The sequence below is a fragment of the Alosa alosa genome, chromosome 13 (assembly GCF_017589495.1).
Source record: "Alosa alosa isolate M-15738 ecotype Scorff River chromosome 13, AALO_Geno_1.1, whole genome shotgun sequence".
Taxonomy (NCBI): Eukaryota; Metazoa; Chordata; class Actinopteri; order Clupeiformes; family Clupeidae; genus Alosa; species Alosa alosa.
This window is the reverse complement of record NC_063201.1, coordinates 30383769-30408195: the sequence shown is the minus strand read 5'-3', so window position 1 is coordinate 30408195 and position 24427 is coordinate 30383769. Positions and strand designations below refer to the sequence as shown.

The following is a 24427-nucleotide window of genomic DNA, read 5'->3' as shown; positions in this document are numbered from 1 at the left end:
GCAATGTGTTCAGTACAATCAGGACAGCAGGTATATGCAAGAACACATTGCTGTTATTGCTTATGTTTCCACAATGTTTAGCTTTGATTGCACAAATACATCCGTTTTGCATCCATGTTTTCATATCTCCATTCACTTTCTCCTTCAACTTCCTATTCTATCTATATATCTTTTCATCAGTCACTCACCCATGCAATAATACACATAATCTGACTCAATGAACTAAAAGAAAGTGGGAGAGGAGAGAAAAGCAAAAGAACAAGGGATGACAGAGATGTATTATTCATCCTCTGCATGACTGGTATTGTAAATCTTCCAAATGCTATTACAGTGTGATGAATAATGTATGTTACATCTTGAACGCTCTAGAGAGTGTGTATGTGTGTGTGTGTGAGAGAGAGAGAGAGAGACAGAGAAGGGGCAGATGTAAGATGTGTTGCTATGTGGGTGGGCTGTGTATAGGTGGCAATAGGCTAAGGTGAATCTGAGTGATACCTGGATGGGCAGCTGTTAGGTCATGTATGTTGCATGTTCGTGTGAGAGAAAGATAATCAAGAGAGGTGGATATTAGCCTTTGTATGGGTAACTTGTGTGGTGTAATTAACAGTTTTCCAAGGGACACTCAAATCTGTCCAAATGTGAGTGTGAAAATAAACTTGCAGTGTTCTCCTTAATGAGGCAGTCTGTCATAGAGCATGAATCACTTTTCTTTAGCCAGCTGCTAGGGCATGAAGAGATTTGGAATAAATACAACATCTGTGTGGAATAGACTGAATATAATCGGCCTAAGGCATTGATACATATTGGGTAGGGTAGATTATCACAATGTATAGCAAAAAATTTAATGGGAATAAGATCACTAAATCATAGAAGCCTAACAATTAAATATGCATGGTAGTCTATACTTTACATCACATTTATTCATTTAGCTGACACTTTTGTCCAAAGCAACTTGCAGAGTGGGATGACATTCAAGCTACAGTGCAAAAGTTTAACTTTAAACTTTATACAATACACAAACCGAGCAGTGCAGAGTTTAAGTTAAGCTTAGTAGTCGAGAGATAGAGGTGGATAGTGCATGGGTCTGGGTGCTAGTTAGGTTGGTGTGTTAGGTTCATAAGTGGTGTTAGAAAATGTTAACATACTAAACATATTTGTTAACTAATAGAGAGAGAGAGAGAGAGAGAGAGAGAGAATGAGCACAATAATGTCAGTCAGGCAGGGATAGAAGGAAAGGAGCAAGGAGGAAATAAATAGAAAATAAAGACACATATCCAGTTAAAACGTGCCATAGCTTATATATATATGGATATGCATAGATTGTTATGTTGACTCTGGCGGTTTTTATTTAAGGTAACTCCAATCGGACTAGAGTTTTTAGCTGAGCGCTCGCACACACACACACACACACACACACACACGATTTTAGGCTATGATGAGAGGAATTAAAATCTCTCTTCCAAGCCCGTGGGTGGCGCTAATGCCCCTTCTGGTCGGAAGTAACCTCCAATATAGTTAGAAGAAGATTTTGTGTTTATGTTGGCTGGTGTACGTTATTGGGGGTGAAATATTAAACTGAAAACAAGTGAGTGAGTCTCTGGTGGTGAGACGTCTTATCATAGCCTAAAGCAACGTTACATGAGATACGGTCGAATAATTTGTTGTCGAAAATGGCTTCGCCGTCTGCTAGTCCCAGCTCACCGGTGATGGTGGACGTGGTCGCGGTTTCAGTTTCTCCTGGTCCCAGCAGCAAAACGCCGTCTACAACCACACCACCATCCTCCACCTTGGGGAGAGGAAAGAAGCGACCTGCTAGCCCAGCTATTAATCCCGGAGTCACTAGCAACAGCAAGAAAAAAAAGATACAGTTTACTGCTAGCTCTACAGGCCAGGTTCGTTGGGCCAAGAATTACCATGAATGTATACGGTATGTTTTCGCATTCTGCAGATATTAATAGCCATTCTGCTTATGTTTACTTGGCGTTTTTTCAGTTAGCAACCGTGGATGTCACAACAAGCGAAGCAAAATCAGGAGGAGGTGACGTTACCTCTGGGTCAGCTGAACCTGCGGCAAAACCTCTGCCTTTCAAAGACCCCAGTTTTGTGGTGAGTTAGTCGTCTACTTCTCTGACCATAGCCAAACCTACACTACCTTTATCAGTCAGTCAGTAGCAGACCACTTCATCCCTGAGCAAGAAACACATGCACACATTTAATTTCCCTCCTAAGTTTAGAGTCTTAAGGTTTGGACCATCTTTACCAGCAAGTGAGACTAGTGTTTTTTATGACTTCCCATTCATTTGTATTCATCTGGTCTTTTCCCCTTCCTCTCCGTGTCCCTCTGTTTCAACCCCACTCCCCTCCTTACAGCACTCTGGTATAGGAGGGGCTGCAGCAGGGAAGAAGAATCGGAGCTGGAAGAACCTGAAGCAGATTATAGCCTCAGAGCGTGTTCTGCCTTGGAAAATCGACCATCCCAACTGTGAGTCATTTCAACTGCAGCTCTCCATGTTTCTGTAAATTAATCATTCTGTTTCCATGCTGTAGGACTGCAAGTATTTTGTGTCCTGTGGAAGGATGATCGGAATGCTTCCTGTCAATGAGATTATCTAACTAGTGCATTGGGGAAACTGTCATAATATATAATATGAGAACATGTTGATGGGAAGCATTGTTCTTATTCTTTCTAGTCTGCTTGGAGTCCATCCATATGCAGTTGCCCGTTACCTTAGTTCGTAGTCACTAAAAACTAGCATAGGAATAGGAACTTGGATGTCCTCAGGCAGACCTGAAAAAATACCCTCTGATGAGGAAATATACAGTATCTCACCCATCACATTTTGTAAATATTTTATTTGATCTTTTCATGGGACAACACTAAATAATTGACACTTTGCTACAGTGCAGTCAGTGTACAGCTTGTGTAACAGTGTAAATTTACTGTCCCCTCAAAATAACTCAACACACAGCCATTAATGTCTAAACCGCTGGCAACAAAAGTAAGTGAAAATGTCCAAATTGGACCCAATTAGCCATTTTCCCTCCCCGGTGTCATGTGACTCGTTGGTGTTACAAGGTCTCAGGTGTGAATGGGGAGCAGGTGTGTTAAACTTGGTGTTATCGCTCTCATACTGGTCACTTAAAGTTCAACGTGGTACCTCATGGCAAAGAACTGAGGATCTGAAAAAAATAATTGTTACTCTACATAAAGATGGCCTAGGCTATATGAAGATTGCTTACACCCTGAAACTGAGCTGCAGCGTGGTGGCCAAGACCATACAGCGATTTAACAATACAGGTTCCACTCAGAACAGGCCTCGGCATGGTCGTCCAAAGAAGTTGCGTGCACATGCTCATATCCAGAGGTTGTCTTTGCGCTTCGCTCGCCGCTAGGTTGCTCTTGATTAAGATAATGTTCCGATAATTTTTGTTGTGCTTGTCGCCAGCGCAAAATACCTATGATTTACAGCACGCCACGGTCAAAGTTCAACATGGTGGAACGCACAATAGCGACAAGGCGGGAAAATGCTGCTTGTGCTGCGCTTTGCTCAGCGCAGCGGCAGGCCAGTTCTTGCACGCGCAAGCCATTGAAAATAATAGGTTTCATAGTGCACTGCTGCCGCTTGCGCATACAATGTAAACCCGGCATTAGTCAAAAGTTCCACAAAAACAAAAAAATCACAGAAATATATACAGTAATTTGTCAAGTCTTCTGTGCAGATACATAACTGTAAAATTATCAGAAAAAAACACCTCCATTTATATGATGGGGTTAATGAAACATGGCATCAAATATAGTATCAGTGTAGTCATACTAACATGTTTTATATCTTTTACAATAGATTACAACATAGATGCACCCCCTTCCTTGAAACCAGCAAAGAAATACTCCGACATCTCTGGTCTTGTGGTAAGAAGTGCATTTATAGACCCAAAGACATTCCAGTGCATATGAATATCTGTGTGGGTGAGCACTGCGTTGTAGGACAGATAGTTTTTATCATACTCACTTGCTATGTTATGTGTTACAGGCCAACTACACAGATCCCCAGACTAAGCTGAGGTTTGCCTCCACAGAAGAGTTCTCTTACATCCGCCTTCTGCCCACTGATGTGGTCACTGGCTACTTGACATTGAGGAAGGCCACTTGCATAGTGCCCTAACATAAGGGTGCACTCAATCATAAAAAATACATATATGTATTGTGTGCTTTTGAAATACTGTGCACCTGATCACACCTAATGTGGAATGCGTATGTGTGTGTCTTGTAATGTAAACCATATCTGCTCTCTGGTATCCAGAGTAATGTATATTTGTATTTGCTTTGACACTTTCTTCAACTTGTTTTGTACAACTGTTATCCTTAGATTTGTAGCTACTGCTAAACACCCTATTCCCCAGGACATTGGAATTAAATTCCTGTTTAGTTTTTTGTACATGTGTGTTTTTTTATTTATTTATTTATTTTTTAATTTTAATATATATATCTTAATCTGGGCATATGAAGCAGTGCCAAAGTGTGCTTTAATTGAATGGCATGCACACTGGTCGTGAGATGTGAGCAGGTCTGCATCTCAGAAACGGTGTGGATCTAAAGGCCAACGCCCAGTGGCGACGACATTCACGTCTATGAATTTGATGCTCAAGAGAGAACAATTTTCTAAACTTTGCCGTTGACACGTGTCAGATGCTCCGTTTAAAGTAATGGAGGTCTAAGCTTTGGCATCACTTGATGTGCGTCTGACGCTGCCAGTGGGCGTTGGCCTTAATAGTTTTGGCCCTGACTTAATTTTTCTTCTTTCCACACAGAACCAATAAGTTGAAAAAAAATTTGATAATTACGTGCCGACCAATAAATTTAGTATTCCTAGATCTCCTTTGGGATTATTTAATATAGGCCTGCTGATATTTTTTCATTCCTAATCACTTTAAACAACTAAAACTGTATGGAAAAGTATGCCTGTTGCTTCTAGAACATTTCGCTCTACTCACAGCATGTTTCCAGCATTAAGCAGGGTTTTACTGCCACCTGCTGTGTAGCGATGATAATGATGTTGGACAACCACATGAAGCACTGTGTCTAGTTGGCAAGTTAATGCTGCAACTCAATACACATTTTCTTAATTACTCGGAGATTACAAATTTTCTGGCATACCTTCACTGACCTCAGAATTAACCAAATTAATTTCAGGTCATTTAAACATACACAGGACTGATGTTAAATTCCTAGGGGATTTCCCACAGTGACCCATTTCACATTACACTGCATGTAATGTGACATTCAACAACATGCCGTATGTTCTACCCAGGATCCGTAAAGGTTCTCATTCACGACTGAAAACGCTAGTGCTACTACCAGCATAGCCTGAATTTCTAACCAAAGGACTAAAACCACATTACCAGCAGCACAGCCTTCATGAGCATTTCACAAGGGTTTCTTCCTTCATCTGTCTTTCATTGCATTAGGCCCATGCACGTCCAGAGCCTCAATAGTGCTGTCTGCCATCCTGGACCTACGCCTGGGTTGGGATGCAAACGGCTATCAAGAAGTATCATTCCGGAAGCACAGCAACAAGAGTTCACATACAGGTGCATCTCAAAAAATCTAAATATCATGGACAAGTCCATTGCCCTGCATAGACTGAGATAAAGGCTCAGGAAACCATTGCAGGTGTTTTGACTTAATCAGCTTATTAGAGCTTATCTCAGATTGACATTTCTATCATGAATTATTTATTGTAATATTTTGAGATTCTGGGTTTCTGAATAATCAATATTAGTATAATTAAAATTAAAACAAAAACATGGCTTGAAATATTTCAATTTATGTGTAATGAATCTAGATTATATGAATACACTGATACACTGAACTTGGGCCCTCGGAACCAAATCTGACAGCAAGCAGCTTTGGAGTTTTGGAAGTAGGCTGCAGGCAGGCAGCTGATGGATACATTAACTGGCATGCGTAAGGTAATTGTAAGGTAAAAGCAACGACCGAAATGCAGTGTTGAAACACATGTATGAAACGTATTAAATATGCAAACGGGTGGTTGACGTTTTAGGCCGAAAAAAAGTTCAGATATTAGGCATGGAAATCACTTAGTCCTGTTGTACTGACCCTTCCATTCCCAAAAATATGTATGGTCTTTTAGATTTTGTGTTGAAATTAATATTTATTCACTAATTAGTTGTGGTAGTGACTAAAATTGTCATATGGTGTGACATGAAAGTTATTGTTTGTAAAATTATAATGGGGTATTTTGTTTTTAATGTGAGCAATGTATTAGAATCTTCTATCATTACTTCATCAAGATCTAGCATTTCCTTGTGCAAATTTATTACATTTTACAGTATATTTCTTCATCAATACACAGAGTAAGGCATATGTCCTCAATCTTTCAATAAACGTCATATTCATTTTGACATACCTTGATATAAAAGAAAGAAAATGCTTGTGACTTTTGCTGACCCTATTTTATATCTGTTCCATTGAGATTTTTATGATTTAGACCCCAAAAGCCTTTTTATTTTCATAATTTCTTGATGTCACACCAAATTATATGGTGTCACGCCATATGATAAATAACACCACAAAACAATCTGTTAATACAAAAATGTGTATTATATGCATTTCACAAGCAACAAAAGACAGTTTAAGACATCATTCACTTTCAGAAATCACAACTATGCAAAACAGAATGCCATCAAATATTGTATAGCTCTTGGGTTCCCTGAGTTTCTCTTCTCAATGGTGGGCTTCAATCTGAATGTTTGTACGGTAGTTCCCCTTTGAGTTTATTCTCTTTATATCTGTTAAAAGACAAATTCAACAATTTATTCAGATAATTTAAAAAGTTTTCCTGCATTATAATCAGATTAAATTGTTGCAATTACTTATAGTGCTAAAGACAACATTAATATTACTGTTTTCTTTAACACCAGAATTTATTTTCTCAGACTACTATTGATATTTAGAATGTCAAATATGTATCTTTTGTATCCAAGGCTGTAGAGTGAGTGAGTGAGTGTGTGTGGGGGTGATTTGAGTTTTATGTGTGTGTGATAGTTGCACATCTTAAATAATACATGTTAAATCGTGTTAAATATGTCAAAATATATATCACACTTAATTATGAGTTAAACATATGTATGAAAAAACATTATTTATGCAGGAAAATGCAGTTTCTATCATACAGTGTGACAAATAAATCATATGTTGAGGAAACCCGGTCACACTATATGATATGGGGTCACACCATATGAGGTTTCATGTACTTAGCATGACATTAAGCAATGTGCATTTATTTTACTTGGGCATTTTTGCGTAAAATGCGTCACATCAAAAGACAATGCAAAAGGGAACTGAAGCAGGAGTGCCGGATATACTTGATTTTTTTGAAAACATGAATAGAGACAACTCACCTTGTAACTTTCAGTGTCCTTCTAAGGTGTTGTTCTTCCTCCTGAAAGAAGGAGGACCCCTACTCCCCAAAGGTCTCCAAACAATTCCCCGTTTAAAAAAAGGAATATGGCGTCACACCATATGATATACATTTCTGGGACAAAGTGTTTTAGTTAAGGGTGGCTTCACAATATTATGCCTGAACTTTTAGTCAAGCAGACTCACAAGTAGGCATCTGGGTTATCAATATGATTGAATAAACAGAATATGAATTAATGTTCTTGTTTTTATTCAAAATTTGTGAAATGTGACTGGGACAGTCACGCCATATGAGCTTTTTCTGGTTTGGCTGAAAATTGTGAAAAATGGAAGATTAATCCCATGAATGCTCTGTATGTTCATATAAAACAGCATTTTCTGAACAATATCATCATAGTTTTTGATATATTTATTTTATAATTTAGCCTACCTATCTTTGATAGCCTAGAAATCTAGACGCGCCCCTAGCGGAAGCAAATTACATTTGCTGCCAGGGCTAGTCTAGCAACTCTCCGTTGGCTTGTGAGCTCCAGAAATCGAAACTTAATCAGGCCAATGAAATCGTGTATAGAGTCGTTAGGTGGGCTTAACATAAAGATTGAGTTGCAACGGTTTGGCTTGAATTCCCTGCTACTTGAAAACAAATAAGATGGATGTTGCTGCTGGCGAACAGTGTGACACGAGTTAAGCTTTTATTAAGTTGGCAAACGTTTGAACTAGCCAACTAGCTCTGGTGGGAAACGCATGGGACTCATAGCGCTGCAGCTGTCCTATTGCATGCAGAGGGAATTTAAAAGACAACTGATTATCCCGCCCCTCGGACTGAGCACTGCGAACGGTGAGTTTCCAGACCCTACCTTTTAATGTGGGTCTGGCTCGTCAGGCTATATCTTTGACACATTGGACCAAAAAAAGGCCATGTCATGTCAACCACCCAAACACAGATCCGGTATAAACACTGATGAGGTATGAGCTACCTTCATCCAAACAAAAACTTTTCAAATGACTGGCACTTGCTTGCCCAGTGTTCTTTCTGTTATTTTTTTGTTTTGTTTTATTGACTGTGCACCTCTGTATTTTAATCATTTGCAATGACATTCATATGACGCCCCCTCAAACTACAGTGCCCACACAGCGTGTTGAATATGCGTGTGAATCCTGCTTGTGCTATTGTTATTGCCATCGTTTACGTGTGGTAATGAATGAAGCCATGCCGCGGCATGTATGTGTGACGGGTGGGAAAGGGATAAGCCGTTGATGCACCTGGCGTCTTTTTTGGCTTAATTGTTTGAGGCAGACGTCAACTATTACAGGCCATAAGCTTACAAACTTTGTGATGTGTTTTGACAAATAGTGTTTCAGTCCTCCGGTGCCTGGTCGTCATCATCGGCTGTGGTACATGCAGGGGGCGTCGATATTCAGGTATTAAATGATTTTATTGTCCGTCCAGTTAGTGCAGCTTTGCTATAACAAATGTGTATTTATATTGTAGCTCCCTTATTCGCGTTGTGTCCGGACAGGGTGGCTGGCTAGCTGCACGAATGTTTGTTGAAGATTCTATTAGCTTAAATGTTATGTATATTAAAGTGTAACCCGTTAATCTTAACAGGAGAAGGGTACATGCTGTTGTGTGTTGAATATGCACTCATTGTCTAGTGTCATGTGGAAATGTTGGTTGAATGTGCATGGATTAATGTGATCTTTTGTTATTTTCAGGAGCAAGTTATACCCACTGTTTTCCCTATATGTAAAAAATTATATGTCAGTGGGTTAATGTTATGTTGTAGGTAGCTGTAGTGTGTAAAACCACCTCCAAGTTTGCGTGTTTATTTATTCTCTTGCTGTGTATGGCGAGGGCTGCTCCTTTCCTTTCATTCCTTTGTCAGCTGGGGCTGGGAGAACTCCGAGGGTAGCATACTCTGCTCTGCCTCCACCCTAGTCAGTGTAGCCTGCAGGAGGCCTGTACACGACACCGCCGGGTGGATTTTCTCTTATCGCTTTCACACCTTTAACGACTCCGGCAATTAAAAACCTCGCGTTTACACACAGAGGTGTAACCGGCTAAATGTGCTGTAGTGCATATGCCAGACCAGTCGATGGCGCCGCTGTGCAGAAGCTTCACGATAATTTCGCGTGAATCGCGTAGAAGAAAACATTGTTGAAACAGTTTGTTAAGCCAGAGAATGTCTAATAAGTGCTCTGGTTAAGCAGTCGCACGAAATAAGGAGACTACAGACAATTCGGTTTTCAATTCAACTGTTAAACTAATAAAGTTCATTTTCAAGGTATGTGACTGCTATGTGAAATTTCAAATTGTGCGGTTGTGCGGCCCGCCGGCCAATTTTCAAAACCCAGTGTGGCCCTTGAGCCAAAAAGTTTGCCCACCCCTGACATAAATCATGTCAGGGGAAAGAAAAACATTTTAATATGATAAATAAATGGTTTGGTTTGTTTTGACAAGCAACATGTCAGGTTGAGTGCCGTGGCTGAGTTGAGAGGTGGGGCTATGTCGTCATAAAGTTGCCGGCTTCGCACCTACAGGCGTCTACATGGCGAAAGTTAGCCGGCGGTTTCAAAAGTTTCCACTTCGGAAGCCGGTTTCAAAAGCTATCGGTTTCAGTCTCCTAAACTGCCGGCGTCGTGTACATGCAAGGCGTAATCGTTAACAAAACCTCACCGGTTTCACAAAAACCGGCGTCGTGTGCACGGCGTCTGTGTGTGTAGTGACATTATTGGCTGTGTTGCAGTTTGTAGTGGATTGTTGCCTGGGTGGTGTATATTTGAACTAATTGTAGCGCTCCTAGTAGTATATAGCTACCGGTGTGTAGTGGTGTTAATTATATCAATCTTATGCATAGTATAGCTAACTGCTGTGTGATATAGGCCAGTTATATTCCTGCTAGGCTAGACTATGAAATTGTCCTCTGGGTGATTCCATCCTCAGCTGGCACCTCTTTATCCCTCGCCCTTATTGAAGTGATTGTGCCCTCTTTTGGGGGGATTTATATTTATTCTGTTTCTTTTCTTATTTTTTTTAGCAAGCATAGTAGCCTATCTGTAGTGTATGCACATTGACATAACATTGTTTATATGGTGTGGTTAAAAAAAAAAAAAAAACTGGTTATGTAACAACTCCTCCTTGACTTCAACTAAAGAATTCATAAATATTTATATTTTTGCTACAAACAAATCAGACATTAAAAGTGCATTATTTTTGTACACTGGCTACTCCCTCAGTCATTCAATTGAATACCCGATAGTGGGGAACACTGGGTTTCCATATTGATCTATTAACTTTGGCCCCTAGTGGTGGTGCTAGTGTGGTTAGGTTACATATGCGTCAAGAAAATTAGACTAGATTACATAGGCTAGCCTACTCTACATTATGGTTTGTCTGTTTATTGTCTGATACAACAAAACGAAAAGCTACAGACCATAGACTTTGGTGGAAAAGTGTAGTTTTGGGTGAAGACATTAGGCTACATTTTGAAGCTAATCCATGTCATTTAATTGTTTTTTTTAATTCGGTTTCATGTTCACGAAAGCTGGTAACAATTTGGCCTTGGCCTTACGCACCGATGTAGCCTATGTGGAGGTGCGAGTGTGACAGTTTTTGCAATGACGTCATTAAAATAGCGTCCCCCCACTTTAAAAATCCCCACTACACCACTGGATATTGGCTGATCTATCGGTCCATCCCTATTTTTTAGGACCACCCCCAACAACCAAGGGCACAAAATATGATGCCATCTTTAATGGTCAAACTCTACAATCAGTGCCACACAGTTCACAAGTCTTGTGATGTTTTCAGTTATGTACATCTTTTGGTTTGCAGGATCTTTAATGAAAAGTGAATTGCTGTGCAAAGCAATACCCTTTCAAACGGAGGATGTTTTCATCCACAAAGCACTCCTTAGGAGGTAGGCTCTCAGAATCTCAGTTCCTGTAAGGCATACATTTTACACTGTGATGTACATCTGTGTGTTTTCAGACAGAAACACTGTACTGTATTGTAATGTCTGTGAGTCTCACAATTTAAGATTTTCTTCTATTTACATTGATTCTTTTAGCAAATCTTTTTTTCTGAAGCTACTTACATATATCAGTTAAATTACAAGGGAGCAACTCAGGGTTAAATGCCTTGCACAAGGGTACAAACTACTGGCTACTGCATGCTAGCACAGCTCTTTAACCACTACGCTACCACCGCCCCATTATTAGAGCAATAGTTCACCTCAGTTCAGGCAGTAGGCCCAGGGACTGGTCAGTCAGTCAGTTATTCTTGACTTGATGAAGGGCAGGTATGTGGGTCAAACTATTTTGATCCTGCTGCTGTTGTGCGTGTCAGTGTGTGTGGCTGACCACAAACACATGGATCCTCCAAATCAAGGTGTATAGCCTTGGTGAGCAGCCTATTAAAGGTGGACAGTTTGGCTATATCCATCTAGACTATATTGTAGCTGTCAAAAAGCACCTATCAGATTACACACCAATGCTCGTTAGCATGCTAGGGCCTACAGGACATTCGCCCTACAATGGGTTAATGGAGTTTGCATGCATCGATGTGACGCCACCGGCGCTGAGGTGAGCCAATCAGCGTGACCCACTGAGCAGCCACTGCAAGTGGAATGCGGGTGGAAAGGGGTTGTTCGATTATGCGTTGGAACTACTGCGGCACTTAACGGACAAGGTAAACATTAATCCTTCTCGTGTACTTTTTTGCAATACTAAAACGACATTACTGACTTCTATCTACCATATTTGCGCAGGCGGCGTTTACAGATGTGTGGTGTCGGTTGGGTAGCAGCTACTGCTGTGGTATAGGCTAGTTTGTGAACTAGAAGGATGGCTAGTTACTGCATGCTTAATGTCAACTGGCATTTAGCAGCCGACCCGACAACTCGTAGCGTGCCATTTAACAGCCAAATGATATCGACCCTGGCTTAGTGCAATCGGACGTCATTTTGACCCTGGTTAAATCAATGTTTGCTTCTGAACTGACGTTACCCGTCAAAAAAATAAAAAATAAGGAGAGTAACATTACATACGCGCGTGAGGAGTGGGATTCTTGCCCACTCCTGCCTTATTTAGCCAAGTTAGCCTGCTTAATACCAATGAACAGATGTTAAACCAACTTTAAAACACCAGTCAGTCACGACAGTGTACGTCTTGTACTGAGTGTAGCACATCCTATCCAAAAATACGGTCGGTATAGGTGGCTAGCATATTTGGGCGTTTTCTCTAGTTTGCTGCGAGCGGTCGTCCGCTTATTGCCCCCGGTGAATCATAGCTATCCGACCGCTAACGTTAACTGGCCTGTGGAATTTTTTGCAGTTGGGTGTAACTTTAAATCAAACGAATGTCCCGTTTTTTCCACTTCCGTTTAAGATAAAGTTCAGCATGTAAATTGGATGTAATGTTCTGACAGGTTTTACTCGTTTTGTGAGTCCTGCGTTTGCGTGTCCACACAGCATGCTGTTGTCCAGGCTATTTATTCCCGTCCATTGAGGCAGCGGGCATGAGTTACGCCATACAGGTGACAAGGAGGAGGAAAGCTAATTATAATCGCCCTGGGGTCGTCTAGTGCTGGTCAGCGCGTTGAATGTCAAGAGACTCGTATAGCCAGGACGCGGGGTCAACTACCAGTCAAATATTTACCACAGAATGCAGTATAGAGACCGAAAATCGCTTTTATCGTGGTGGTCTGTTTGAAGTGTAACACCTGGCCACGGGACGCAAAAGCTATAAGTAGCCTGTCAGCATAACCATATAAGTTCAGGTTACATTTCTTAATGGATGTATGCAGACAACTATTTGGGTTTTATTGTAACGTTTGAGCATTATTATAATGTCTATTATTATAGCGGCAGTGAGGACATAATAATGAGCGCAATTTGCTGGTCATTATAAGAAGAATTCCATGTTGGTCACACAAAGATATGCAAAGTACTTCCATCAGGGTGTGTGGGCGTGTATTTTTGTCTATCAAACGAGTGGAGAGCAAATTTGTGAAATGTTTTGCTGTTATCCAAATAGGTCCAGTTATGTTGTTTTTCTGATTTCAAGCCCTCATTAACTGTCCTGAAATAGTACATATTTATTTTCTGTCGTGTTCAGGGTTGTATTTTGCATGAGAGTGTGTGTTAATTGTGAGTGGGTCTTCTAATTTCACAGCTCTTTGGGTGTTTAAATCCGTGCCATGGCAGCGACCTCTCACCTCTCCCGGGTGTGGCGGGGTGGGGAGCTGCGAAAGTTACAAGTGTCATGCCAATTCCTGCCCCCCTGTGCCAACCGCACCCTCCCACAGACAAGATGGCAGTTGAAGCGGTGTTTCAGTGCCTCGGCCCAGCACTCCACTTACATGCTCACACCTCCACAGGTACACATTACAAACATACCCGCATGAGTGCTGCCCAGTGGTTATGGTCAGTGTACTGTAAACAGACAAACCTATTGAATACGTTTTGAGGAATGACATGTTAGAAAAGGCTGGATTCTTAAGTATTTGCACCATTATTTCTCACCATTATTGTTTTTATTAGCCACACACACACCAATGTAGGTGTAGTTTGTTGCTAATTTTGCACATGTTAATTTTGCACAATTTTCACACCACTCTAAGGCCCTAAGGAGCACACACACTCCTCCCTCTCCCCAGTCAGAGTGGCTTTGGCCCTGGGCAGCCACTCACACCACTGGAAGGCCCAAAGGAGCACACACACTTTGTGGCCCACTGGTTAGCGCTTCGGACTTGGAACCGGAGGGTTGCCGGTTTGAACCCCGACAAGTAGGCGCGGCTGAAGTGCCCTTGAGCAAGGCACCTAACCCCTCACTGCTCCCCGAGCGCCGCTGTTGTTGCAGGCAGCTCACTGCGCCGGGATTAGTGTGTACTTCACCTCACTGTGTGTTCACTGTGTGCTGAGTGTGTTTCACTAATTCATGGATTGGGTTAAATGCAGAGACCAAATTTCCCTCACGGGATCAAAAGAGTATATATACTTATACTTAGGTACACCTGCAACCAAGTTTGTCTAGGGCAGTTTGCACGTCACCCATGGAAGTGGCCTTCATAGTTTGCATTTGCGTTCCCTCCTCAGGTGAACAGCATCCTCAAAGCCAATGAGTTCAGCTTCAAGGTGCCTGAGTTTGATGGCAAAAACCTGAGTTCGGTGATGGGCTTTGACAGCAATCAGCTGCCGGCCAACGCCCCCATAGAGGACCGGCGGAGCGCAGCCACCCTGCTGCAGACGCGCGGCATGCTGCTGGGCGTGTTCGACGGCCATGCTGGCTGCGCCTGCGCCCAGGCCCTCAGCGAGAGGCTCTTCTACTACATCGCCGTGGCCTTGCTGCCGCACGAGACACTCCAGGAGCTGGAGAACGCTGTGAGTGCCTCAGGAGCATTTATTTATTCTCTCTCTCACTCTCACTCACTGTGTGTGTGTTCAGACAGACTTCAGCCCTGCTTTAAGGGATTTATATATTCATATATATTCCTGCAAAAGTGAAGTTGTAGTCCAATTTTTATTTGTCTACACCCTGTAATATGAAATCCAGGATGATCCTATTGTGACATTTCAATACTTGAGGAAATCTTTTTTAATCGTCTAAGCTGTGTGTGCGTGTGTACAGGTGGAGTCGGGCCGTGCCGTTCACCCGCTCCTGCAGTGGCATAAGCATCCTCATGACTACTTCAGTCGGGAGGCGCAGGCCCTCTACTTCTCCTCGCTCCGCACCTACTGGCAGGAGCTACTGGACCTGGGCACGCCCGGCGACAGGCCCACCGTGGGGGAGGCGCTGGTCAGTGCCTTCAAACGCCTGGACAACGACATCTCGCTGGAGGCACAGGTTAGCCACACACCTTCTCTCTGGCCACGTGCTGAAAACAACACTACCTTCAGCTGATCTTCACCTTCAGCATCTCCTGTAAATCTGGCTAATGACCCTGTTGAATTGGACCCTTATTAAACTCCTCCTCTGTCAGAATGCACTCACAAGCAGCTGAGATTATGCAAGGATAGTCTGAGCTGGTGGAAGGAGGTGACCAGGCAGTGAAGTGCGCCTTTTTTTTTCCGTATTGGCAGTAAGCGCTTTGCGTGCTGCTTATGTGCCCAGAGCACCTCGTGTTTTTTGCACCTGCTGCCCCTCGCATTTTTCGAGAGCCTCGAAATTGAAAAAAAGTTCAACTCCAAGTGGAAAAGCGCCCGCTTTTTTTGATGAACACATAGTGCACCGTGCATTTCGTGCTGCAAAGCGAGTCCTGTCTGATCGTTACCTAAGAGACCATAACGATCTTGCTTGACCTTCAGCTGCCCACTACATTTAGTGTGGTCTTAATTTCACTCTTTGGGCAAAGGTTCAAGTTTTGTTGGCAAGAGGACCCTCGTGGAATTTCTATGTATTACATAAACATTTGAGTTACATAAACGAGTCTTTCTGTGTGATAGCTGGCCTTTTGGAAGCCTCCCTGGCAAAATACCTTTTTGGATGCTAAATTTAGAGGGGCTGCTGGACATAGGCAATGTGATTGGTGTTGGTGTAGTATTTCTTAACCTTTTGCATGTGTTCGAGCCCAGAGCTTGTGTGAGTTTCTCAGTCTCTGAAACGGCTTTGCACTGATCGCCATTTCCCGTCTCTGCAAATCCGTTTAACTGGTCAGAGATTTATATTTTGCTTATTGAAAGCATTTTTCAGTTCAAAGTGTATTTAACTAAAGTTCACTTCCTAATATTGCTGAAACAAAAGGAATTGGAATTGTTTAAAATCTTTATTAAAGGTGCTCTAAGTGATGTTACACAATTTCTAAGCTACGGCTTCTAAGCCGCTTTTAGACCCTGGTCTGTCCACAGAGACTGTGTTTGTTTTTTTACAGTGTATTCAGGGGACAGGCAGCTAACGGATCGTAAGATGATGTTTGCTGTATGTGACAAAAAATGTTTTAGCTTAGAAACTGTGTAACATCACTTAGAGCACCTTTAATAAATACAGGTTTGTTCTTGTGAATCACCTCCGGTCTATATGTATCTCTGTGTGTGTTTGTGTGTGTGAATTGTCCCCCTCAGGTTGGTGACCCCAATGCATTCCTGCACTACTGGGTGCTGCGTGTGGCCTTCTCTGGGGCGACGGCCTGCGTGGCACACATCGACGGCAACGACCTGCACATCGCCAATGCTGGGGACGGGCGCGCCGTGCTGGGCGTGCAGGAGGCCGACGGCTCCTTCACGGCGGTGACGCTCTCCAACGACCACAGCGCGCAGAACGAGGACGAGCTGCGGCGCGTGCGCCAGGAGCACCCGGCGTCCGAGCACAAGACGGTGGTGCGGCAGGAGCGGCTGCTGGGCCTGCTCATGCCCTTCCGCGCCTTTGGCGACGTCAAGTTCAAGTGGAGCATCGAGCTGCAGAAGCGCGTGCTGGAGTCGGGCCCGGACGCGCTGCATGAGAACGAGCACACCAAGTTCATCCCGCCCAACTACCACACGCCGCCCTACCTGACCGCCGAGCCCGAGCTCACGCACCACCGGCTGCGGCCGCAGGACCGCTTCGTGGTGCTGGGCTCGGACGGCCTGTGGGAGACGCTGCACCGGCAGGAGGTGGTGCGCATCGTGGGCCAGTACCTGACGGGCGTCCACCAGCAGCAGCCCATCTCGGTGGGCGGCTACCGCGTCACGCTGGGCCAGATGCAGGGCCTGCTGCAAGAGCGCAAGGCGCGCGTCTCCTCCACCTTCGAGGACCAGAACGCCGCCACGCACCTCATGCGCCACGCTGTGGGGAACAACGAGTTTGGCACAGTGGACCACGAGCGGCTCTCCAAGATGCTGAGCCTGCCCGAGGAGCTTGCCCGTATGTACAGAGACGACATCACCATCATCATCGGCCAGTTCAACCCCCACGTCATCGGAGCACAGCAGGACTGAAGCAGTCGGACCTGCATGTCATAGGAATATCCAACCAAACATCCAGAAACGCACACACACGCACGCACGCAGACATGCACTAACACACACAGATTCACTCTTCCCTTGGTGGTGCTTCATGCTCGGGGAAGACACTTAGACTGTGCCTGGAATGAGTGTGTGTGAGCGGGTGAGTGAGTGTTGGGTGTTTCATTATCTGAAACACTAAGCGTGCCAAAATGACTGTCCACTGTTCTCATGTGTTGAGCAGAGAGGATGCAATCAGTTTTAAATGTGTTTCTATGAGGAGCTACAAGGGAATGTAAGGTGTTTGCACATGTGGATGTCTTTGGCGCTGGGCAGCTGATTGTAGTCAGTCCACTGCTGTCATATCATGCTAATGTCGGCTAATCTGTTATGTTACACAAAAAAAGAACGCACTCCAGTTATCGTGAAATCAGTGTGAATGTGCCTGGGTATGGGTGTGATCGTGTGCAAGCCTGTTTGCATACTCCAAGGTCAAACTCCATTGTGGATACGGTTTACTGAAATATCTGAAGGGTCTAGAGTAGCGCAAGGCTAAACTGAATACAAGGCTAAACTGAAACTCTTACATGCAGTGCTGTATGTTACATTTGTGGACAGCCTGTGATATGTTTTGGAGTGTGTGTGTGTGTGTGTGTGTGTTTGAGTGAGTGTGAGAGGGTTTCACCTTCTTTTCTATTCTAATACTTTCCCTGGGAAGTGCTATATTTCTCCCAGTGTATCTGTGCACACGTGGTCACACGCACAGACAGCAGCAGATGTGTACAGCAGCAGGTAAAGGAAATGCTGCATGGGTCAGGAGGCTGGTGGTGGAGGATATGGATATATAGCACAACATTGACTTGGTTACGTATCTGATCTAAAGCTGTTAAGATGTAATGAATCAACTCCACTGAAGATGTATCTCTATTTAACCGCAGTTCGGAAGTATTCATTTGGGTGGGTGGGATCTCTGTCCTATTTTATAACTAGTGTTTTATTAAAACAATAAAAACAAAGCTGCCTATGTGTCATTTGTATAAGTTTCAGAAGTTCTGTAGACACTGACACTGGCCTAAATAAATATGACATGTAGATTATGCATCATTAATAATGTCAACAGTAACAGAGACATGCAAAGTCTGCTGGTGGTGATTATGTGAATAATATACAGCATAGTAGTGATATTCCTGGAAAGATTTTATGAAATATACATGGCTCATTTCTCCTGCAGTAATTTAGTGCTGTGCACTTGTTTAGGCTAATGTGTTTGGAAATATGGCCTTATTTTTCCTCTGCAATACCCTATGGAGAATAGATTCCACAATAAGCCTAGAGAGGGAGGATTTGTTATGAAGGAGGTGTGGTATCTTTGTGCCTAGTTACTGGCCTAGCAGGGGGGGTCAGAGATGCGGCATAATCCACAGCGTCACTAGAGGGCGCTGTGCCAGGTAGCGTGGTGCTAACCTGATGCTCTACGCTTGCTCTTTTTTATTGCTCCTCTATCTAACCATTTCACTGGATGAAACAAAAGCGTGATGTCACCACTTCAAGGGAGAAACTCTGCAGCATCCCTGAATCTTCGATGGCCCCCACGCCAATCTAATTCAAATTCTAAGTTAAAACCATTTATGGATAGATATGATATCATTGATATTTGGAGGGTTAAAAATCCCCATAGTTGTACCTATACTTGGAGCAACAAAGATGGATCTAGACAGTCTAGGCTAGACTACTGGCTTATATCAAGATCTTTAGTGGAGAGATGCATATCAGTGTACATCCAAAATTCACCTTTAACTGACCACAAGACAATATTCTTGAGTCTTAATTTCTTCCCCGTCATTGGTAATGTTAAAAATGCCACAATCTGGAAACTTAATAGCAATTTACTTAAATATGACTACATTAAGCAAGATGTGAAAACAATACTTATTGATTACCTTGTCAAAGCTTTAACTGAGAATTCTTTTTGTCTAAACTGGGAGTTGTGCAAATTTGAAATAGGCAAGTAGCCTGCTTGAGGAATGCTGGTAGCACTCTAGCTAAAAACAGAAAGAAATATGAGCACAGTGTAATCTCCAGGTTGAGTTATCTGAGGAAGACAGAACAGAATATATGTGACTCCAAAAAGAGTTGGATGACATGTATCGCTTGAAAGCTGAAGGCGCCTTCGCAGGTCCAGGGTAAAATGGATGGAAGAGGGAGAACAGAATTCATCCTACTTTTTCAGGTTAGAAAAGCGGAACTCTAGATTGTCATCTGTGTCACAGTTGGACATCGATGGCCAGATAATCACTGACACAAAGATGATTTCCATGTTTTGTACCAAATTTTACAGTAATCTCTACAGCTTAAGATACTCAAAAGAAATTGCTGAGGATTTTGTTAAATCTATTAAGAATTACAGAAATATTTCTGACAACGATGAAACGGACTGTGACCGCAATATTTCCACAAGTGAAATTAAACGATGTATCCAAAACTTAAAAAATAATAAGTCACCAGGTAGTGATGGTCTCACTTCTAAATTTGACAAAACCTTTATTGATGAAATCACACCATTCTTACTATGTGTATATCAAGAAAGCATCTGTAATGAGGTTTTACCCACTACTATGACTCAGGGTATCATTACTTTAATTCCTAAACCCAATAAAAACCTAGATTCGCTTGACAACTGGCGTCCAATTACTCTATTAAACAATGATTATAAAATACTTGCATCTATATTTACTAATAGGTTAAAAAATGTATTGGACACCATTATTGATGAGACCCAGTCTGATTCCAAAATGATATTGTTTCAATGCCATATGTCATTTCCTACTGGGCCGGGTTATTTGGGGAAATTCCTTGGAAAAAAGTTTGGACATTACCTCTAAAATATCTTCTCACAAATAAAGTGTGTGAAATCTCATACAAACTTATTCATCAATATTATCCCTCTAAGAGTTTTATTGTGAGAATGAAAAAGGACTTGGATGATACATGTACTTTCTGTGAAGGATCCCCAGAAACAAATGCACATTTATTTTGGTTATGTAATTTTTCTGCTAAATTCTGGAAAGACCTGTTGTCATTATTACATGCAAATATCTGTACAAACCTTGAATTTTCTTTTAAACATGTTTTATTTGGTTTCCATGAGTTTAGTAGAGAGGACAGTAGCATGTTTTACATCATAAATCTTATTTTTCTACTTGCTAAATACTTTATACACAAATGTAAATACAGCAAAGGCAAGCCTCTTTTATCCGTTTTTCTGAATAAGTTAAGAATATACAACAACTCCTTAGTTTTTACAACCAACCCCACAGCCATAAAGACGGCACTCCTCCTGGGCTCTTTCCACCTTTTAGATTAAGTTTTGCTTAATTATTTTCATTTTCATTTTATTATTATTCCTTTTTTTTTATCATTTTTACTTATGTTGACTATTCTTTTGTATTGTCTTACTCGTCACTGTGTTTATGTGTCTTTATCTGATTGTACCCTGGATATACTTCTAATAAAAAAAAAAAAAATATATATATATATAAAAAAAAAGCATCCCTGAATCCATAGCTCCCTCATCATCCCTCATGGAGCTCATTGTAAAACCCCTCATTACTCAATCTCTTCATGCTGTACTGTAACTGTCTCATTCCATCCAGTTTCTGTTTACCATTGTGTTGCAGAGTGACAGAGAGAAAAACTGAATGAAAGGAATGACAGGTTTCAACTGGCATGAGAGGCTCATCTCTTTCACAAGTAGAATATGGCATGATTCTTTTATAATCTAAACTGTATGATTTGCATATTATGACAGATTACACAAGATTATGGTGGATTATTTTAGACTTCACCATTTTTAAATTCTTGGTTTCAATACACATCCTGTCATTTCAGTTTTATAACCACAGTTAAAAAGGTATGCTGTGCCTTATGTGAGTATGAGAGAGATTTATATCACGTAACAGAAACATGTGATAAGGTCCTATGACTGTACCATGAGATATTCCAAGACCAAACTGTTACCTTTCAAGTTGTAGACATTTCCTTCAGTGCATATATAGGGATTTTTAAGCAATTTAGTCTCATTATAAAAACAATTAGGGAAAATCCAACCTTGAAGGAAGACCAATTTATTTTGATAAAGAATAATACTTTATATTAAAACAAATATATACAACACATATAAAACATATGAGCCACAGTTATTGACACCTCTATATTTAGGGTTGGGTCAGATTACTTTGAAATGTAATCCATTACTGACTACAAATTACATGGCAATTTTTGTAATCAGTAACGTAATCAGTTGGATTACCAAAAACATGTAACGTAATCTGATTACTTTAGGATTACTTTTAGATTACTTCAATAAACATGTCCCTTACGAAAAAGACACCACCACTGAATTGATGAAAGAATTCTCATTCTATTTTTCTCTTTATTATTTCATTACATCTAAGAAATCTCTTTGCTCTGAGGAAAGCATTCCTGTGTGAATTAACTGATCTTTCCCTCTAAAAATCTTAATGTAGCCCCTTGTTTTAGTGTTACCATTTACTTTGAGGTCACCAGGTCCCATTGTCTGAAAAAAATCCAAAACTAATACATTTCTATAGCTATTCTCCACTTTGGGGGTGGTGTTTTGGTGGTTGAAATGTTCACCCCATCCCAAAATTGATCACCTAGTCATCATGGATGTGATCATGGATCACTATTCTCCAAACATGCACAACTCAGGTTAACCTTTATAAGGGCACACCTGGACAATGAATTTAGCTTTCGCTGGATTTTTTTGACCCAGGGACATGGCCTGAGATGTCCATTTCAATTGTGGGGTTGAGAAAATGATTCCTTTGGGATGTTTTTCAACCAGGGGGACCTGGTGACTTTCTCAAAGTAAACGGTAACACTAAAACAAGGGGCTACATTAAGATTAGAAGGGAAAGATCAGGCAGTGTGCCGAGAGACCTGCCCCAATAGTAAATAAGTTAGTAAGTTTTGATCCCGTGAGGGAAATTTGGTCTCCTATTCCGTGAATTAGTGAAGCACACAGAGCATACAGTGAACACACAATGAGATGAAGCACACAATGAGCACACAGTGAGGTGAAGCACACACCAACCCGGAGCAGTGAGCTGTCTGCTACAGCGGTGCTCGAGGATCAGTGAGGGTTAGGTGCCTTAATCAAAGGGCACTTCAGCCGATGTGGGCATGGGGGAGCAGTGCTCAACCACTTCCGCCCACATTTTTCTACTGGTCGGGATCGAACCGCAAGCCCGGCTTGTCAAATTAAAAGACAGCTGGGCTATCATAAAAAAGTTGCATTGATTGTATGATAAAATGTAATCAGGTAATCCCCAACAATGTAACTGTAATCTGATTCCACATTTTTTTATTGTAATCTGGGCTGATTAAAGTTACTTGATTTTTGTAATCTGATTACGTAATCCAGATTACATGTAATCCGTTACTACCCAACCCTGTCTATATTTAACACTTTGTATTTGGCTCCCTTCTTATGACATCCCATAAAGAGAATTAAAGCCTACTCTATGTTTATGCATGTGGTGTGGAATGGGGAATCATTTATTTTTATGGATTCATATGAGTGCCCTCAGTAAACAGCACAACAAACAGACAGCAACGTGCAGACGTGACCACCGCGGTCTCCCATTAATTTTACCGTGTCCGTAGCCTATCAGTCAGCGACGGTCGTCGCATGCGTGAGTGTGATCTATGAAGAAGCCAATTGCGTGACTGTTTCTAACTGGTTGCTGTCTGGCGCTGCGCTGTTACTGAGAACACTCATAACTCCGCGATATCAATTACAGCAGCCAGAGAAATAAAATCATTTTTTCAGAAGGAGGGCCTTTGGCCTACACGCGCTATGGCCGTGCAAGACTGCCATAATGGATAGAACACCAGCACTGCATTAAACAGCTCAGTAGCACAATGGACTAGGCGTGCGGCTGTGCAAAGCATGAAGCATTAATGCCGTCACAGGTTCTAATCCTGTTTTCATGGCGTGACCTCCATGATCTCCGTTAATTTTACTGGTGTCGGTAGCCCCTGAACAGTATCAAGAGATCGCTAGATCGCGGCGTATGTATCTCTTAAGAAGCCAATTGTTTAATTGTTTGACCCCGTTTGTTCCGGCTGTTTACTGAGGGCACTCATATTAACCACTGATATCAATTGCAACAGCCAGAGAAATAAAAAATCATTTTTTTACGAGAAGGAGGGCCTTGGCCTACACACGCCAAGCATCTCTTAAGAAGCCAAATGTCAATTGTTTTAACTGTTTGTTCCGCTGTTTACTGAGGGCACCGCATTAACCACTGATATCAATTGCAACAGCCAGAGAAATAAAATCATTTTTACGCAGGATCGCTCTTTCACCTACACAAGCTAAGACCAGCGTCGAGACTGTCATAATGGATAGAACACCAGCACTGCGTTAAGCAAAGCTCCCATAGCACAATGGACTGGGCATTAAAGCTGTGCAAAACGCCCGGTATTTGTACCAGCATCACAGGTTCTAATCCTCTTTCATGGCGTGACCTCAGCGGTCTCCGTTAATTTGTTGGCCTGGGTTAACCCTAGTCAATTGTCCTTCGGATGCGTCGTCGTCGCGTCTCGTGCTATAAGTTGATCTCTTAAGAAGCCAATTAGCGAGCTGTTTCTAACTGTTTGCTGTCTGTTTGTTCCGCTGTTTACTGGGGGCGCTCATGGTAGCCACTGATAGTAATTTACGGCAATGAGAGAAATAAAATCAGTTTTACGAGAAGGGGCTGGCCTACACCGCGCTCGCGATCTCTTAAAGAAACCAATTGCTTGACTGTTTCTAATGGGTTTGATCGCTGTTTGTTGCTGTTTACTGAGGTACTCATATTAACCACTGATATCAATTGCAACAGCCAGAGAAATAAAATCGAGTTTTACGAGAAGGGAGGGGCGCTGGCCTACACGCTCTGACCAGCGTCAGAGACTGTCATAATGGATGGAGCGCGGGGCACTACATTAAGCCTAGCTCCGTATACAATGGAGTTAGGCGATGCGCTGTAAAACAATTAGA

The 24427-nt window shown here is 42.1% G+C and overlaps 2 protein-coding genes across 3 annotated transcripts; both read left to right on the top strand.

Annotated features, from left to right (window-relative positions):
* The first annotated feature begins 1466 nt into the window (after positions 1 to 1466).
* ino80c (INO80 complex subunit C) lies at positions 1467 to 4436 on the top strand. The gene is made up of 5 exons (XM_048261173.1): positions 1467 to 1892; positions 1993 to 2106; positions 2371 to 2482; positions 3843 to 3910; positions 4032 to 4436. Exons 1-5 carry the CDS (start codon positions 1671 to 1673, stop codon positions 4161 to 4163), a joined length of 648 nt encoding a protein of 215 aa, XP_048117130.1. The 5' UTR covers positions 1467 to 1670; the 3' UTR covers positions 4164 to 4436.
* A 6840-nt stretch (positions 4437 to 11276) lies between these two features.
* On the top strand, positions 11277 to 18374 carry pdp1 (pyruvate dehydrogenase phosphatase catalytic subunit 1). Of its 2 annotated transcripts, none has more exons than XM_048261172.1 (5): positions 11277 to 11361; positions 13616 to 13820; positions 14539 to 14823; positions 15071 to 15286; positions 16501 to 18374. In XM_048261172.1, exons 2-5 carry the CDS (start codon positions 13641 to 13643, stop codon positions 17350 to 17352), a joined length of 1533 nt encoding a protein of 510 aa, XP_048117129.1. In that variant the 5' UTR covers positions 11277 to 11361; positions 13616 to 13640; the 3' UTR covers positions 17353 to 18374. The 2 variants fall into 2 exon arrangements, with proteins under 2 accessions (XP_048117129.1, XP_048117128.1); XM_048261171.1 differs by lacking the exon at positions 11277 to 11361 and adding an exon at positions 11864 to 12131.
* The last annotated feature ends 6053 nt before the right edge of the window (positions 18375 to 24427 follow it).

What these genes read in the sequence shown, in the direction of transcription:
- ino80c (XM_048261173.1), top strand. Translation starts at nt 1,671, where the DNA reads ATGGCTTCGCCGTCTGCTAGTCCCAGCTCACCGGTGATGGTGGACGTG. An exon ending in GAAAATCGACCATCCCAACT is followed by an intron (nt 2,483 to 3,842) that starts GTGAGTCATTTC and finishes CTTTTACAATAG; the next exon opens with ATTACAACATAGATGCACCC. An exon ending in CCGACATCTCTGGTCTTGTG is followed by an intron (nt 3,911 to 4,031) that starts GTAAGAAGTGCA and finishes TATGTGTTACAG; the next exon opens with GCCAACTACACAGATCCCCA.
- pdp1 (XM_048261172.1), top strand. Translation starts at nt 13,641, where the DNA reads ATGGCAGCGACCTCTCACCTCTCCCGGGTGTGGCGGGGTGGGGAGCTG. An exon ending in ACATGCTCACACCTCCACAG is followed by an intron (nt 13,821 to 14,538) that starts GTACACATTACA and finishes TTCCCTCCTCAG; the next exon opens with GTGAACAGCATCCTCAAAGC. An exon ending in ACATCTCGCTGGAGGCACAG is followed by an intron (nt 15,287 to 16,500) that starts GTTAGCCACACA and finishes TGTCCCCCTCAG; the next exon opens with GTTGGTGACCCCAATGCATT.